The sequence below is a fragment of the Vigna unguiculata genome, chromosome 10, assembly GCF_004118075.2.
Source record: "Vigna unguiculata cultivar IT97K-499-35 chromosome 10, ASM411807v1, whole genome shotgun sequence".
Classification (NCBI taxonomy): domain Eukaryota; kingdom Viridiplantae; phylum Streptophyta; class Magnoliopsida; order Fabales; family Fabaceae; genus Vigna; species Vigna unguiculata.
The window spans coordinates 29468376-29487423 of record NC_040288.1 but is presented as its reverse complement, the minus strand read 5'-3'; the positions used below and the strand labels follow the sequence as shown (position 1 = coordinate 29487423).

General features: G+C 32.2%; 1 protein-coding gene across 1 annotated transcript; it reads right to left on the bottom strand.

Moving 5' to 3' along the window:
• Positions 1–14492: 14492 nt before the first annotated feature.
• Positions 14493–16626, bottom strand: LOC114167436. The gene is made up of 2 exons (XM_028052524.1): positions 16068–16626; positions 14493–15445 (listed from the first exon to the last, which is right to left on the bottom strand). The coding sequence occupies exons 1-2, from the start codon at positions 16232–16234 to the stop codon at positions 14962–14964; spliced, it is 651 nt and encodes a 216-aa protein (XP_027908325.1). The 5' UTR covers positions 16235–16626; the 3' UTR covers positions 14493–14961.
• Positions 16627–19048: the final 2422 nt, after the last annotated feature.

Sequence of the window (19048 nt, the reverse complement as noted above, 5' to 3'; positions counted from 1 at the left end):
GTTTTTCTAAAGTTTTAGTTTTTAATTTGTACGTAATTAATTTTCGGTTATGAAAAACATTATTCTGTTATACTTTTTAGTGCTATGAGTACTATGTTATCGAACTCCAAAATATTAATGAAGTGAGATTCTCATTTTTTTAGAGGTATTAATGAACTAAGATTTCCATATTTTTTTAGAGGTGTATTATATGGACCCATAATCATCTTAGATTATGTTATATCAACACGAAATCTATCTTGGATAGTATGGCACCATGTCGGCATGTGCATTTAGCTTATGCCAACGAGGATTAACTATAATTACAGAGATTATCATGTAAAATAGATTGATAGAATCTTAAACAAAAAGTAATTATTTACATGGTCCATATTTAATATGAGGTAAAAGCTTATTAATATAATATAAATAGCACTATTCAAAAGGTAATTAATTATGAATTCACCAACTTGACTCAAGCATCGAAGTATCTTTCCTCTCAGTTTGGGACGATATACGTACTTGCAAACACCTCAAGATACTACATCAACAAAAGTAATAAAGTATTAAAAACCTATACTAGATGCAGCACGACTAGATCCTTAAATGTGAGAGTGAATAAGGCAAAAAGGAACGAAGCACTATGTGCGACATAACGAGGAAAACAAATATGGGCTTCGTGTTTCCATTGGAGCACTTTCAATTTTTAGGGTTTATTTCTCTCCTCCATGGCATCTTCCACTGCTGCTTCGTCCACTTTTGTCGCCTCCATTTCTGATTCGTCTATAACGGTTATGATCAAGCGGTTATATTATGTAATATAGGAAAAAGTGCAGGATTTACTTATTTAGGTGAAGATATCGAATGAATAAAGGAAATGGAAGTGAGGGATAATAACCATAATAAAAAAGGAAAAAGAAGGGTGTATGTTAATGTTAAATGAGAATTGTAAGTTTCAATTGAGGATTAGGAGGAATGGAGAAAGGTAGATGTTTGGGAGACATAATTGTAAAGGAAATGATAGATATGCCATGTATTCAAGAGATACTTGGCCACATAACCATTGGGAATTGTCAAATAATATGGGGAAATAATTATGTAGAATGAGTGCATAACTATGCAAATAATGGTGTTGATGGTTACTGAGTATATGATGTAAAAGTAAGTTCACACTTTTAAAATAAAAAATAGGAAAAGTTTTTAAAAGAATGTGGGAAGAAATAACTAGATGTAGGAACAACGACCACAATAGGATATGGTGTATGGTAGGAGATTTTAGTGCTATTAGAAAGCCAGAAGAAAGGAAAGGATTGTCTGAGTTAGGGTATAGTAAAAGAGAGGTGAGTGATTTTAATCTTTTCTTATAGAATGTAGATCCTATAGACATATCTATGGTTGGACAAAAATATACACGGTATAGAGCCAATGGGACTATGAAAAGTAGATTGGATAGAATCTTTGTATCTTAAGAGTGGCTAGATTTATGGCCGGAAAGCAAATAATATGTCTTAGATAGAACAATTTATGATCATTGTGCCTTAATATATAAAAACTCAAAAATTGACACTACAACATTTTGTAGTTTAGACCACACTAAATTAGATAACGACTAAATAAATGTGGCCTAAACATATAATAAACAACATTTTTATAAATTTTGTATTAATATCATGAAAGCCCATGATTATACAACTGTTGTTTTAAACTATGTGGACAAAACCAGTAAAAATGTGGTTTAAAAATATAAGTGAGGTCTAAAATCAACCTGAAAAATTGTTGTCTATTTTAAGGATTTTAAGCAACGGTTTCAAAAACATTGTCGTACTAAAAACCGTTATCTATTACCTATAACCACACTCACCTATACCACACCTAAAAAAATGTGGTCTAATCTTTAGGCCATGGTTTTTATAATTTAGATCATAATTTTATGTTGTTGTCTAAAGTGATTTTTGTTGTAGTGTGATTGGGATCCAAACCTTTTACATACATGGATGTGTGGCATGGTGACCGCAAATTTAGAAAAATAGTGAAGAGGTTGGAACAATTTTAAGAGATTGGAACAAAGATGTTTTTTGTGAGATGAATAAAAACAAAGAAAGAATTATGTTGAAAATAAGTAAATTGGATAAAAGAGATGAAGATTTTGGATTGAATGAACATGATAGAATAATAAGAAAACAATTATTTGCATAATTGAGAAAGGTTAATCTCATAATAGAAATGATAGAAAAATAGAAATCTAGGTCTAAATAGTTGGAAGTGGGCAACCTAAACACTAAATTTATTCATAGATTAATCAAATGGAGGAGAATGAAGAATGATAAGGGGGTCAAAGTTTGTAATGATTGGTGTGAGGAACCAAGTAAAGTAAAAGAAGAGGTCTAGAACTTATATATGAAGAAATTTACAGAGTGTGGTGATCTTAAAGTTAGATTAGATAATATTGTCGACTCACAAATTAATAGGGAGAACAATGACCTTAATAAGTAGATTCTGAGGAGAAAATTAGAGCAGCTGTGGATTGTGAAAGCAGTAAGAGTGCAAGACCGAATGAGTTTAATTACTTTTTTAAACAAATTTTTGATGTTATCAAAATGGATGTACTTAGGGTTGCAAATTGCAAATTATTTTTGAGTGTTTCTGGGTTCCTGCGAGGAACCGCCTGGCGATGAGTCCTTGTATCGTTAAGCGACACAATGCTGAAACCCTTTCTGGGTTTGTCTTGATGCACTGCCTAGCGGTGATGAATGCCGCTAGGCGATACGAGCCAATTCGGGCTCGATTTTGATGTTTTTGGGCGTTATGAGTTATTTTGATTGTAGGGGATGAATCTATACATGATGATGGAACGACGAATTACTATATTTGGACTAAATGTAGGGTGAATTGATTTAATTGGAATAAAAAAATTTGGTAAGGATGAAGTTTAGGGTTGGCAGGGTGATGTTTTAATGAATTGAGTGTAATTGTTGTTGATTTGCATTGGAAATGTATTGGATATAGTTAGCATGTCCACGAACGAAAAGACGAACCTAGGCATAGAAAAGTATGGAGGAATGTCTAAAAGAGGCTGTGCAAGGCTGGAAATTCTGGGTTGTTTTCTAGAATCATATGCACCGCCTAGCGATAATGGTTTAACCGCCAGGCGCCAGCGCAGAGTAAGGGAACAGCGTGGCTGTGAGGTGTTTTGGAGGGGATTTTGCTGGTGTATTGATTTTGGGAAAGATCAGGTTCTTGATAAAGGCAGGGTTAGGTGCAGTAATTGGATGTACGAATTGGTGATGATATGTGGGAGTTGGGAGTATGAATGCAATGAGTTGAAGGAGAGGAAAATGTCTCTCTGGTATAGTAAGGGTTGCAGCTAGAGTGGTAATTGAGTGTTGTGTACTCGTGTGGTATCATTCATAGTGATAGGAGATTTTTTTTGGGTATCAAAGCCATGGTTTTCAAAAGATTTTTTTTGGGCCTTGGGGAGTGAGTTTGACATGTTTCGGTTGTAACTTTTGTGTTGTGGTTAAGTTATAATCCTTATCTCCATATGTCTAAGCTTAGTAACAATGTCCTTGCCAGGTTTTGTTGAACATGCAGGGAATGTTTGTGAGGCTTAGGAAAGGTGACACTCTTACCGGGTTTGGGTGAACAGGTAAGGGTGGGGCTCTTGTCGGGTTTTGTTGAACAAACAAGAGTTGTGTTTGCAAGGCTCAAGGAAAACAACACCCCTACCGAGTTTTGGTGAATAGGTACGGGGTGGGCTCTTGCTAGGTTTTGGTGAGCAGGCAAAGGTTGTCGTTTGTGAGTCTCAGGGTAGGCAACGATCTTACCGGGTTTTGGTGAGCAGGTAAGGGTGATACTCTTGCTAGGTTTTGATGAACAGGCAAAAGTTGTTGCTTACGAGTCTTAGTAGAAGCAGCGCTCTTACTGGGTTTTGGTGAGCACGTAAGAGTGGTACTCTTGTTGGGTTTTGGTTGTAGGCAAGGGTAGCTGCTTATAAGACCTTAGGAAAGTAATGCTCTTATCGGGTTTTGGCGAGCAGATAAGGGGTATTACTTGTCTTTCCCGATGCGTTGGTGCGCAAGGGGAGAGGTTCTTTCCAAGAAGCGTTGGTGCGCAAGAAAGGAACTTGTGAACTGGAAGTATTAAGAACAGAAAATATCTTGGTAGAGTGATGAGGGTGCACACTCATGACTATATCTGAGATAGTTTCCTTTCTTAATTCTAAAGGTTTTGGTAAAAGAGAGAAAAGTGATAGGTTGAGTTTCTCTCCTATACCTTTCTTGTTTGGTTTGTGTTTTTTTGTGATATGTGTGTGTTATCTGTAGTGGTTGACTACAAAATCAAGGTCAAACTTGATCTGTTTGTTTTGCAAGACTTGGGTATGGCCTTTGAGAAAATCACTTTATCGAAGATGCGAGTACGCCTAAGGATATCTCAGTAGGCAAGGAAAGCTAAGTTGGTTTGATGAGCCTAAGAGTGACGTTAGAACCCAGAAGCAACGAGTTAGGCAAGGAGATCTTCAAGAATGAGTTCTTAGGACTAATACCACAAGTTTTGCGAGAGGAATTGAATTCAAAGGTTAGAATAAGGAGAGGTGTTCAAACGTCTACTGGTGTCGCGGAGTTGGGAAGTTAAATTGGTACTACTTCCTAGCATAGATCTAAAGTCGGAGGTAGTAAGTGGTGGAAAAGTACTAGCTCAAGTGGTTGAGAGTACTTAATTGTGTAAGATTGGGGCAGAAACGCAAGGAAAATTGGTTATTCCCTGTTTTCCATCCCTGAGTAAGGGGATACCCACAAAGTGGCGTAGATAACACAAAGGAGACAAATCGATTGTGGAGTACAATTTGTTGATCAAGAGGAAAGAAGAAGGCACAACGTCATGGCAATCCAAGTCGGCTAACAAGGATGGATGAAATATAAAGGCAAGGGATTGCAGTTGTGAAAGATCTCTTAGACGCGTTTCTGGAGCAAGTGCTAGAATTTCCATCTATGAGTGATGGGGTTCACTACATCGTTGATGTGTGAAGCAGAACCAAGAGAAATTGTCTCTAATGGGATAGTTTCTACTGAGGGTGTAAAATTAAAGAAGTAGGTGAAGGAGTTATAGGAGAGGTAGCAGTGTAGACTCAGTGACATCGTTAGAATAACAAGTGATAGATCTTTTAAGGGAGGTAGTGATATGTTAAAACCATCCCAGGGTATGTCCGGGTAAGGATGAGTGCAAAGTTGAACAAGACGGAATGAACAAGAGAAGAAAGTGAAGTGGGTGAAACAAGATCTCGAAGATCTAATGATAAGGAATCAATGTAAACATCAAAAGGATTACAAGACTTAGTGGATCGCTAAAGAGAATTCAGAGAGTTAAACTATACAAGTGAAGTATTGACCAAGGCATGAGTGGTACGGTAAGGGGCATTGGATGGTAAGAGAGGAAGAATGCAGTGGTATGGGTGACAGGATTGGGAGTCGGTGACTATTGGACTGAGTTGTTACAGTCGACAAAATCGAAGGCTATGTTAATCCAGGATCGGATGCGTGCATCACAGAATAAATAGAAGTTATATGCGAATAAGAGAAGAAGGACATTGGAGTGTGAGGCTGGAGAGCATGAGACTCTTAGCATTACTAAAATTATTGGCATTGGAAGAGCGATTAAAATTTGGAGGCTGACTCTGAAATTCATCGGACGATACCAGATCACGAGGAGGATAGGTCCAACAGCATAAGAGATTTCTTTGTCACAACATCGGACAAACTTACTAAATGGTTTTTATGTGTCACCATTGAGGAAGTACGCTGCAAGTTCGATGCACGGGTTAGGAAAGGAGGACGTTTAGGTGCGAGAACCCTAACGCTTGGAATAAGACCAGTGACAATCATGGATTCTCAAGTCAAGTAACTCAGAGGGAAAGAGAAACAAACTGTGAAGGTTCTCTAGGGGGAGGCGACCCAAGAGATGACATGGGGGGTGGAAGACCTCATGAAGAAGTCTTATCCCTACTTATTTCTTGGTAAGTACTATTTTCGAGGACAAAAATTTTTAAGGTGGGAGGAATGTAAGACCCATGAAATTTAATTAGTTAAATAAATAATTAATAAATAAAGGCGGGTAGTAGGAACCTTTATGACATTTAATACTGACATATATGATGTGGAAAAGTATTAGCCAAGTGGTTGACAGTACTTTATTATATGAGAGGACTTGGGTTCAAGTTCTATGTATGCCCTTTGTGTATTATTTAATTAATATTATTTTTAATAATATGTTTGATCATGTTGAGTGATAATATAATCATAGAATTATATTAATCATCATGAAACATGAATTGGTTAAATGGTTGTGCATTGGTTTGTCATGGGCATGGTTAGGGGTTCGAACCATGGTTAACTTAAACTAAACTTTCTTTTTGCTAAACTTATTTTTGTCAAAGAGGAGAAGGGTTGGGAACCCTAGCAGACACGTGAAGGCAGCCTAAGAGGCTGGAAAAACAACTAATGACGGACTTTAAATGACAATTATACCACTTTTAATGTCATTTTCGTTTTAGCACATTAATCCATCATTAAGGCACTATTATAAGGGAAAAGTTAGGTGAAAGGAAAGGTTTTTTGCATTTGTTATTGTTGTATAGGGAGAGGAGTACGAAAATGGAGAGTTTGGTGAGGATTGAGTGAGGAAAGGAGCTGCATTGAGATAGAGTCAAAGGAAGAACATTGGTGATCAAGGGGGAACTCACAACAATTTCAAAATAAGCTAAGGAAACCAGGTTAGGGGAGCTGAACCCGTTTTTTTTAAATTGTATTTTTAATCTGTATGAAAGCCATGTCCAAATAAAGTGGATGAATTATTTAAAATTACGAATTTTCGCGTTTTTGGAAAATTTCCAAGAATCGCCTGGCGGTGACTTTCTTAACCGCCAAGCGACTCATGTCATTTTTGAGTGTTTCTGGGTTCCTACGAGGAACCGCCTGGTGGTGAGTCCTTGTACCGCCAGGCGACACAATGCTGAAACACTTTCTGGGTTTGTCTTGATGCACTGCCTGGCAGTGATGAATGCCGCCAGGCGATACGAGCTAATTCGGGCTCGATTTTGATGTTTTTTGGTGTTTTGGGTAGTGTGAGTGTGCTGGTTGTGACCAGTACGAATGGGTCCAGATAGATTGCGCTCCTTAGTGGTTGACTGACGAGTTTGGTAGTCTTGGGACGTTGCGTACTATGTTCGCATTTGGGAACTCCACCTAGTGTTACGGTGTATGATCCGTAGCAATGGTTCTCACACGTGCTCTATCGGTTGTGGCCGATAGGTATGGCAGCAAGTCATCTTGAAGTAATCACTAGAAGAGTTAGAACAAGAACATCTTGGTGGTGGCCAGGTGGTATGAATTAAAAAGGGATGGAATTCATTTGGATGATTGGGTTGCATATATATATGTGTGTGTGTGTGTGTGTGTGTGTGTGTGTGTTATGTGTATGCTATTTTATATGATTTATCTGTTAAGTTCACCCTATCTGCTTGTGATTGGCGATGATCGTGTACGCTGTACACGTGAGCAGATGATGTTGATGCAGGTGGTTCTGGTGGAGCTTAGCTGCGGAGAGGGGATAGCACATGAATCTTTTATTTTTATTTTTTATTGGTTTTGAAATGAGTTGTAAACACATACGGGTGTTTGTTTTATAACATTCTGGTTTTGGGAATTATGGATTTGAGTACTTTTTATTTATTAAATAAAGTTTAAATTTCTCGTGTTTTGGGAAATGGGGTATTATTAAATGCGACGTGTTTTTTTTTCTCTATTTTATTAAAATCCGTAATATCCTAATGGGATGTTACATTAAGGGTAGAGGAATACTTGATAGTGTGGTACTGTTAAACAAAGTGATTGATGAGGTCAAGTGGAAAAAGAAAGTTGTATTATCGTAAAGGCAGATTTCAAAAAAAGTCTATGACTCAGCTAATTAGGAATTTTTGTTCTATTTGTTAGAAAGATTAGGTTTTTGTCCCAAATGGGTTAGATAGACTAGGGCATAATTATAATCATAAACTATTTTTGTTTTAGTTATAATGAGAGTCCAACGGGGCAATTTACACCCATTAAGATAAATTTCTGCACAAAAATTAGAAATAGGCTATCTTTATGGAAAGGTAAGCATATATCTTTTGTTGGTAGCGTCATTACCATTCCACTATATTACTTATTTTTGTTCAAGTTGACTGTTAGTGTGGAGAAAAATAATTAAGAAAATACAAAATGACTTCTTATTGGGATGGGGTTAAAAAGGAAGGAAGATTGTATGGGTTAAATGAGATTCTATTTGTAAAACCTTGGATGAGGGTGGTCTTGGAGTAAAGGATTTGAAATTGTTTAACATGACTTTATTGAAAATATGGAAGTGGAGACTTGGAAAGGAGGAAAGGGGGTTATGGAAAGATATTATTGATTCAAAGTATGGATCTTGGAGAGCCTTAGATGAGATAAAGGAATCAAATCATGAGTCTTTGTGGTGAAGAGATATTAGGAGAATATGTGGTGGAGGACAAAATGATAATTGGTTTGGTAGTAATTTGAAATGGAGACATAGGCGAAGGTAATAAAATAAGGTTTTGGAAAGATTTATGGATGGGTGAAATAGCGTTAAAGGAGAAGTATTCAAGGTTATATTCAAATACAATCTTAAAGGCACATTATATGGCTTTGGTATTTGGAAAAATGAGTGATGGTAGTGGTTTATACCTTGGAGAAGAGAGTGATTTGAATGGGAGAAATCTATGGTCACTAAGTTGGAAAAAGAGTTAGAAATGATAAATTTATGCAGAGGAAAGTGGGTTTGGAAGGATGATGAAACACAAGAATACACAGTTTAATCAGCTTACAGAAAACTAAACTTTCAAAATCATGTTTTGGGTGGGTTTAAATATGAAGTGTTGTGGAAAACTAAAGCATTGTCATCTACTCAATTTTTGGCATGAAGACTAATCATTAATAAAGTGGCCTCTAGAGATAATTTACTTAGTATGGGAATACTCTTGGGATGGTGACAACACACATTTGGCATATTTGTGACTCATGGATAGGATGATCTTTTGGTTGTCACAATAGTGTAAAAATACATTTTAGCCACTTTGACTTAATAGGAAGTAGTAAAAAACATAATCAAGCTTGGTGATGTATATGAGTGGCTATCGTTTTGGGTATTTGGACTCACAAAAATGATGTTATGCTTAAAAACGCATTAGTTGATGCATATGAGGTATTTATGTTAGTCCAGATTAAAGCATGGGTCTGGATCATAAATAAGTATCCAACAACAACTTTTTCTTATTCAAACTGGTGTTTATATCCTTTTTCATACATAATGTCCATTTAAAACTGCCAAAACATAGTTTATAGTGCTCTATCGAATTACTTTTTGAATTTTCACTAATACTAAATGGCTGTCATAAAACAACACCTTTTTTGTTTTATGTATTTGTTCACCTAGTTCATACTCTTAATGAAAGTGGAGAAATATTTGATGGAGGAAAGTACGCTAAGAAAGCGCCTTCATACTTATTTTCCTGTTATCTTATTTAATTATGTTCATACTTTTATTAGGATTGTCAAAATTTAGTTTTTTTATTTGGTTAGGAAAGTGTATGTTAGCAACATCTATCTGCCGTTTTATTTTCTATTGCCTTTTTATTAAAAAATTTCATCTTTTAAATTATAAGCAAAAATATTATATATATATATATATATATATATATATATATATATATATATATATATCATTTACATCTAAGCTTGTAAAATGTTTATCGGTTGATTCTTTAATGAATCTTGCAAGTTTGGTGCAATTCTTGAAGGTTCCTCAAATTTGGTACAAATATTGAAGGTTTTAATAAATGTTTTTGGTGGGTTTCATTGCATAAGGCTGTTCGGAAAAACAGAGATATACCTCAATAACATTTATGATAGAAGGAACCAAAATTACAAGACAAGATATCAAATCAAAAGAGAAAAATGGGTAGAAGACTTAAGAAATAGAAAAAATGATCTACCACTTGAGAAGTTTTACTCATTTTAGATATACATAAGAGCAATGGCGGACAATGCATATGACGAAGGGGAGAAATGGCACTCCAAGGTTTTTAATTTTAATTTTTATATATATGTATTTAATTTTAAAATTTATATTTATATGTTATTATATTATTTTGATTAAGTTATATATATACATTATTTATATATTAAGTTATTTATATATTTTTTAAAAATAAAATAAAAACTAATTGCATGGATCTTGGTTAATAAAGGATTAAGGTTTTGTATTTGATCATAAAGTTTTTTTTACATCAAACCATTAATAAGTGTAAAAGTAAAAAAGAAGACAAATTGAGAGATGGAAATTAGATAACAGAGATCGAAAACTCATACACACAAGATCTTTTAGATGAGTATTCTAGTATGATATATGTACGTTAGATTTATAATTCTCTCATTACTATATTTCTTCTAAATTAAGTTTTCTCTAAATTAGTATGAAAATTAACTTGATTCAAGGGATTTTTTTATAAAATTGGCATGAACCCTAATTATATTTTTCTCAAATTAGTATAACCTTACATTATAAAATGTTAGGATTTTATGTTTTCCCCTTCATACAATAAATTAGTTGAATAATCTTGAATTGGAATAGAAATTAGAATACCTATTTTGCATGAATTCAATTAATTAAGAAAATTAAAAATTGAGAAGTGTAAATTGTGATATAAAAATAATTTAAGTAAAAAAACAAATTAGTAAATTATATATAAAAAATCTAAATTGACACTAGATTTTTTTTTTCCAAGTGCATAGGAGGTTGAATAGTTAGTTGACTCCTAAGAATTAAGATAAGACTTTTGAGAAACTTGATCCAACGAGAGAAAACTATCAGGAGTGTTTAATTTTCATAAAGTATAGTGTAGAAAGATAAATCTTACATATGAATTATTAGTCCAAGAAATATTCAAAATAAAAAACAAAATAATTACTTTTGTAGGTAAGAATATATATTTTTAATCATGTTGTTTGTTAATGTTATATTGGAAGGTCTGTCAAACAAGGACTTTCTACACAATGAAAATCTACTTTTAGAAAACTGAATTTTGAACAAAACTGGGAAATATATTTGAGTAAACAAAGTTTTAAAATTTTATTTTGAAAGTCTCTTTTAGAAAATATTTACTTTAGAAAAAAAAAACAGCTCCTATCGAGTAAAAAGCAATAAATAATCATTTAAAAATAAAATACTAATAAATCCTTTTCTTTGATCAGCTTTTAGTTATGTTTCACAATAAGATAAATACTTTAAAAAATTATAAATAACTTTCTTAATTATTTAAGAATAGTAATTTTTAACAATGTTGTAAGGCCCACTGATTTACTCTCAAACAACACTTTAGTTCTAAACTAGTTTTTTATTTTCAACAAAATAGTTTTTTTTCTTTTTTCTTTTTTCCTGAAAAGACGTTGTTGACCACACAGGTATTGGATAAGTTAATATAATATTTTGATAACACGTTCACGTTGTTTTATTAATAAATTTAAATGTGTTGGTAAAATTGTATGTGTCCATCCATTATGGACGGATTTCTTTACCAGTAAAATTCAAATCATAAAAAATTATGTTCATAAGATGTATAATTACTTTTTACTATTTATTAAAGATAATCTGTCAAAATATTCCGTCAATAAATTAAGAACAAAACCAAAATAAAAAATACTTTAATTCTAAAATTGAAGAATCTTAATTATACGTGTATGGATCAATAATACAAATAAGACTATTTTATATTTCTTCACAATTCCCTTTTTTATGCATAAGGAAACATTCGTTTCGTTTTGAGAAGGGTTATTCTCTTTTTCAGTCCTTTTTTCTCTCGTTGTTTTCTATTAATAATTAAGTATCAATTGAAATCAGATAATAAAAATAAGTAAAACGAGTAATATATATATATATATATATATATATATATATATATATATATATATATATATATATTATATAAAAGAACCTATAAATTTATTATTTTAAAACTTTGGATTAAAAATGTATCTTATTCATGTATTAACGGTAAATCTTATGTTTTCATTCAAAAAAAATCTATAGAAAGTCGCATGTCATGAAAAATTATCCTATTATAGAACTATTCGTTTGTGATTGGAGTTCATAGTGTTTGTTGTATACGCTCCATGGCCAAGATGGTAGTAAACTGTAAAAGAAAATTCTTCAGTTATGCACCCAATTTGCAACTTGTTAGCAGTTTTTAAGGCTATTTAGACGGAAGAAGAATGAGGTATTTCATATTTGGACGTCGAATATATAGTTAGAGATGACAAATAAATTCGTTTATGTGGGTATTGTCCGAATTTGTTTTTGTTTTGACAGAAAATTTTTGTATTGACTAGAAATGGGTATGGGTACGGAGAATCTCCAACTTTTTCAATTAGATATAGGGATGGGTATGTGGATGTACATATCCGCCTCATCCCTATACCCGTCATAATACTCGAATATGTCATATCTCTATCCTCGTTTAAATTATTAAAATATTCATAGTCAATTAAATAAAATTATATATATTACTACACATTTTTTATTCTTTATTTCTTCTAATTGTTTGGTTCGTCATAAAATTTATTCGCATATCTAATATATTTTTCATCTTATCATTACCTTTATGCAATGATGTTCAAATGATGTATGTCAATTAAATATTTTTTATGTCTCACATTTGAAAATTTTTATTTATTTTATATTTTCCTTTAACATGAGAATGTTTAAACTCTCAATTTAAGTATTCAATATCATAAACCTTTTATTTACTAGGTAATATAAATTTTTGTTTCATTTGAAGAACTATTTTGTTTCACTAAAAACTTTAGTTGTTTCTCAACCATTGACTATATTGATATTTAAAAGTTTTCTTAGATCTCTAAAGTATTTTTCATTTTATCATACCCTTAATTATATATTTGTTTTCCTTTGTGTGATTTTATTCAACAGTCTCTCAAATTATTTTTAACACACACATTTGATAATTTTTTAATATTTTTATTTACTGTTTATTTTTATCATGTAAAATATTATTTTGATATATTTTATATGATTATTTTTATTTTCTAACTCATTACTATATTGTAATTTTGTTACTATATATATATATATATATATATATATATATATATATATATATATATATATATATATAAAGTTTATATACTGTAATGTAAAAATTTAATGTAATTGTCATGAATTTCTTTTTATCACCATCAAACATATATTGAAGTTCAAAAAATACAAGATTTATGTTAAATTTTATTATTATTAGCTTAATATTTGTTCTCTGCGTGATTTTGATCAAGTGATGTATTATAACTATTATTAGTATATAAAAAAGAGATTCATTCATTTAAAAAATTGAAGTAAACAAACTTTTAAAATATATTTTAATTTGAATATTTGTTTTCCTTTTATATTTTTTAAAGATATTTTTAAATTTTATCAACTAGGTTTCATTAATGTTTGCAAATTTAATAAATGTTTTGATTATCATTAAATGTTATTTGGTATTCTAATATTGAATAAACAACCTTCCTCCTAATATTGAATATTTGATAATATTATGTTTATTTTACCGTAATTATTTTGTAAAAAATAATTAATATTGAAACAACAAGAAAGTGGTTACGAGTATATACCCGTAACCTGGTGGGGATGGGGATGAGAAAAAAGTTAAATACCCATTGAGTTTGGGTATGGGATGAGGAGGAATTTTTCCGATGGGATGAATATGGAATAGCGAAACCCGTCCCCGTCCCGTTCCGTTGTCATCCCTATATAAAGTAGACGATGTTGTCAATGATTATATATATATATATATATATATATATATATATATATATATATATATATATATATATGATTACTTAAGAAATTGTGAATATTTTCAAAATTTAAACGGGGACGAAGATATGACGGGGACGGGTATTATGGCGGGGATATGTACATTCCCATACCCAATTGAAAAAAGTCGGAGATTCTCCATACCCATACCCATATCCAGTCAATGCTAGGATTTCCCGTCAAAACGGACATGGGTTCGAGCAATACCCACGGGGTGGGTTTATTTGTCATTTCTACTTAGAAATGTTGTTGTTATGTAATTGTTGAAATATTAAAAACTTAAATTAAAAAGTTGAATATTGGTGTTTGAATACTAAATGATTGCCACTAAGTATCTAAAAAAAAAGTAAGTAGTTGAATTACAAGTTCTCCAGCAAAGACAATTTCCTCCAAACCCAATATAAATCCAACAACCCTACAAATAAAATATAGAAGTTGCATTGATGCAACCAAAAATATATTAAAATTATCTTCAGAGGAATTTCTAAAATATATTTAATGAATGCATTACACCTCACACAGCAACATACACCATAAAATAATTAAACTTGAATTGTTAAATAAATCAGTGGTTTTCTATTTCGTTTTTGAAGCTCGGTAATTCTTCAGTTGTTAAAATAGTAACATTGAACAGTTTCTGTAATATGCATTTCATTGGATTCAAGTGCACTTCGAACAATTCTATCATACACTTTGTTTCAGGTTGATCAAGAACTAGCAACAGTAAGTGCTTAACCAAATCACCCAAAACCGAACCCCTTTAACATCAAACAAGAAAATTTGCAAATGTTCACATGATGAACTCCAAAACTGAAGAATTCACTCATTTCATTATTGGTACAAGAGAAATTAACTTGGATATTGTTTGGATAAAATTCTCAACACTACTGGTAGAGAAACAAATGCATCATTATGCAAGCATTTATTCTCTTTTATTGTTTATCGAGAAGTTTATGCAAACAAAATCTGTTTTTTAGGAGAAAACTCCAAAAAAAGGACTTGTAATTTTGTATCCAAATAAGTTATAACTAATGATCTTACTTAAATACCTTAAACTCTTGGGCAAACATCGTTGTTTCCACATGCTGAAGAATGTTTATCAGAAACATCCCATGTCAACTTCTCAAAGATTTTCACTGTCCAACATGCTGCACTTCTGAGCATGTGATGAGACAATATCAGAGGTATAGAGCCCCATATGATGAGCACAATCCACAAGAGCTTTTGCTGCATCAAAATGGAGAGAAGGGACAGTGAAGAAAAGGCTCCAGAAAGGAGAAGACCATAGCTGAGAATCTTTTCCAGATAATCTCTGCGTGTCTTTGTATGAATCTTGATTCCTAAAAGGGCACCATAGATGCATATGGTAATCAAGAAGGTATTTTTCTGAAGAGGGTGTGTTTCAAAGGGTGATTCTTTCTTGTTTTGATACTCAACTTGCATCACACCAAGGAGTATTGGGTCAAGAAACACAAAGATGGCATGCCATGGAAGTTGAGGGATGAAGTCTTCTTCAATTGAAGCAGTTGATAAACTACAAAGTCCAAACCAAACATTATTCTCAGTTATATAATATGCAATATATTAAACCAGTCTGCAAGTTAGCTAGGGTTTATACCCCACTTTCAACCAAAATAATATATAAGAAAACACCATGAAAATAGTTTTTTATCTTTTTAATTTAGGTTGCCCTAACCACTAACCACTACATACCACTGAGATTAAAGTACATTGAAGTTGGTGAAATGGATGTCTTTCTGTGATGCAAGATAGATTTTAAAAGTTCTCAGCTTGGTATTTGAACCTAACCAATTATTTATCTTTTATGGGAAAATTAATGCAAAAAGCCTCACCAAAGCACAAGAAGAGCCAAAAATAGCCTATGCAACATCTAAGAAATAGGGTAATGGAAATGAATACGCAGAAACAGGTCCACACAACACCCAAAACCCCAAGGTTTGAAAGTTGCAGTTAAATATGAAAGAGGATAAACTTAAAAATGAGAAAATAATGTAGACGAGAAACAACTCTCTTTTTTGGTGAGCACATGAAACAAATCATAGTACTGTTTAAGAAGTAATGATAATTATAATAATAACTCTTCAATCCAATCTTGGTTTATTATCATAGAAAACAATCAAGCATTGCATACTAACCTTGCTGGATTATAATATTTCATTCGGCATGTGCTGGCCATAAACTTTCTTTGGTTCACTTTCTTAGCCAATTTCAGTCTTCTGGGTTTTGCTCTGCAAATTGAGAAACTAACATGTTGGGAATCTTTTGCTCCCAGTTCATAGATATACTCGTTAGACTCATCCATGTTACTCAAAACTGAAGGATAACAGAGGATCTATATATGAGGGTAGGGCTGTGAAGTGAGGTCATGTCATTCCCAATGGATGCAAAAAGATCATCCATGTTATGATTTCATGTCACTGTAATGCATCGCCACATTAGTTAGAAACGTCAATAATGAATGCCCTAAATCCACGTTCATCTACAAGTCTACTATTCGCCCATAAAAAAGACAATCCCTCAGGAGTCCTATATGTACAACTTGCAACACGAGTGGGATTTCACTTTCGACCAAATTTCTTGGATTGGTTCGTGTCCTTTTTTTTTCAAAGTTTTCTTACACACGTGTTTAGAGGGAAATTTTGTTTCAATTCCTTCCATTTTGGCCATAAACGAGACCGAACAGCCATGCGTTGCAATTGTTTTGTGGTAGCCCAGCATTATTGTAACTTTCGTCTAAAGGAAATTGAATAAGATTCACTGCATCTTAGGGTCAATTGCTGCATCTAAAATATTATCCATTTCGGAGTTTAAAACTCTTCTATAATTTTGTTTTTAAAGAGCATCTCAGAAGGTTGAAGAATGATGGGGTATTTAATTTTTTTCATGATTTTTACTCCTAAGCGATGTAAGACTATTAAATATACCAGAACATTGTATAAGAATAGATTATGATTCAATCACAAATTAACTTTTATTTTTATGAAATCAATTTTTTTTATCAGCAGCAATAAATACACTACAAGTATGCACTGAATCAATGTCCAAAAAATATCATCGATCATGAAAGGGACACTACTAGGGATGACTTAAGCAACACTAAAATGACAATAAACTATTATAAGAATATGTTTCATTAACAATCAATTTTAATGATAAAAAATTGTTAATCATTACAGTGACCATACCAATTTACAAAATAAAGAATTATTGGCAACTGAAATAGTTACTATTATGAATAAAAAATTATAATTGATCTCTAAATTTAGCTACCAAGATTTTAAGTACAAAAAGAAAATTGGTCTCTAAACATTAGTTACTTAGGTTTTTGCTACCAAAGAAATTGGTTTTTAAATTAGTTTCTAGTTAATTAATGACCAATTTAGCGACAATTATATTTTTTATTCATAATAGTGACTATTTTGATAACTAATAATTTTTTATTTTGTAAATTGGTATCTAAATTGGTTCCTATAGCGACTAACAACTTTTAGTCACTAAAATTGATTGTTAATGAAGTATTTGCATGAGGATGGATTGACCCACTTAACTCACAAACATTTTTTTACAATTTTTTTATTTTTTTAATAATTATTTACTACCCCCAATTATATAGGTTCACAATTTCATATTTTTAAATGCTAGAATGTTGTTCAATAATATTTGAATAGTTTGAATGTTTAATTAGTTTGATTGTCAAGTTATATACGTTGATACTTTAATCTTTAACTATAATCTTTATATAAATTACTCAAGCAACTGTCTACATTTTTTTTTCTAAATTATAGCATGATAAAAATGTGTAGTTTTTTATTTATATTTTGTTGAATAGCATGACAGAAAATGTGTAATATTAGCCATATTTTTTTGGACTATGTGGACACTTTCTTGGAAACAATTCATCATATATTGGTGGTGAGCATGATGAAGACATTCGTTCTGGATTTTACTTTGATTGTCATCATGTCATAGGTTGCTTAAAAAATTATTTAAATATTTAAATACTTAAAAATAAATACATAAATATTTTTTTTATGTGAGTTGGTGAGCCAACCCACTTAACCCACCAACCCGTTGTGGGTTGAGCCGGGTTGTAAAATTTCTAGCTCACCATAAAGTGAGTTGGGTTGGATTCACTCATTTTCAATCTGGCTCGTGGTGAGCCAACCCATGTGAGCCAGGTTGGCTCACTTTGACATGTTTACCAATATATGATATGTGATATAAAACATCTTCTCTAAGCTAGCTTTCTTGCATTGATTCACATAAGATACATTGAATGCTCTTTTCTTCTTCTTCACTCTGTCTCTTAGTGACTTCTTTTCTTTTATTACTAGATACATTCAATGCTATTGTGTTTCTGGCTCCCTCTTAAACATTATGCAAAGCTATTGTATAACAGTGATTGCAATGAAAGTACTCCCCTTGCAAAGCTCATCCTATAAACAAAAGTAGGTTTCCTAGAATCCACATCGCCAGCCATGTTTGCATTTGTGTAACCATTCAACTAAAGCTTACCACTTCCAAAGCATAAACAAACTTTAGAAGTACCTTTGAGATACCTTAAGAATCCATTTAACAACTTATCAATGCTCATCTTTAGGATTAGCAAGGAAACAACTAACAACATTCCCAACATGCAAACACAAAACATTACAAAAAATATTATACGTGTGTGTGTGTTATACTAAAGGGTTTACTCCTACAATAGATAACAACATTGTGTAGACCTGACATTCTATAAGTTCACCTCAGCACCACAATGGGCACCAAATGTATTTACAAGGACAAAGATGTCCTTCCAAGTTCAATATGTGCCTTATGCATCCCTTTTTCACTACTAAAAAACTCATATTTCCTGCCAATTTTGTTATGAAAAAAATTTACAGGAAATTGCTGCCATTTTTTTTTTGTAAAATATTTTGTATAAAACACTTTTTGCAACAAATTTTGTAGGAAATACTTGCAAATTTTATAATTTTGTAAAAAATAATTACCCATGAAGGAATTACATGCCAATTAAAATTCCTAGAAAACATAGCAGGAAAAAGTCTTTTCTTGCAAATTTTTTAACCAATTTGCAAGAAAATTCCCATGTAATATAAGAATTTTTAGTAAT

What these genes read in the sequence shown, in the direction of transcription:
- LOC114167436 (XM_028052524.1), bottom strand. Translation starts at nt 16,234, where the DNA reads ATGGATGAGTCTAACGAGTATATCTATGAACTGGGAGCAAAAGATTCC. An exon ending in AAATATTATAATCCAGCAAG is followed by an intron (nt 15,446 to 16,067) that starts GTTAGTATGCAA and finishes TGGACTTTGTAG; the next exon opens with TTTATCAACTGCTTCAATTG.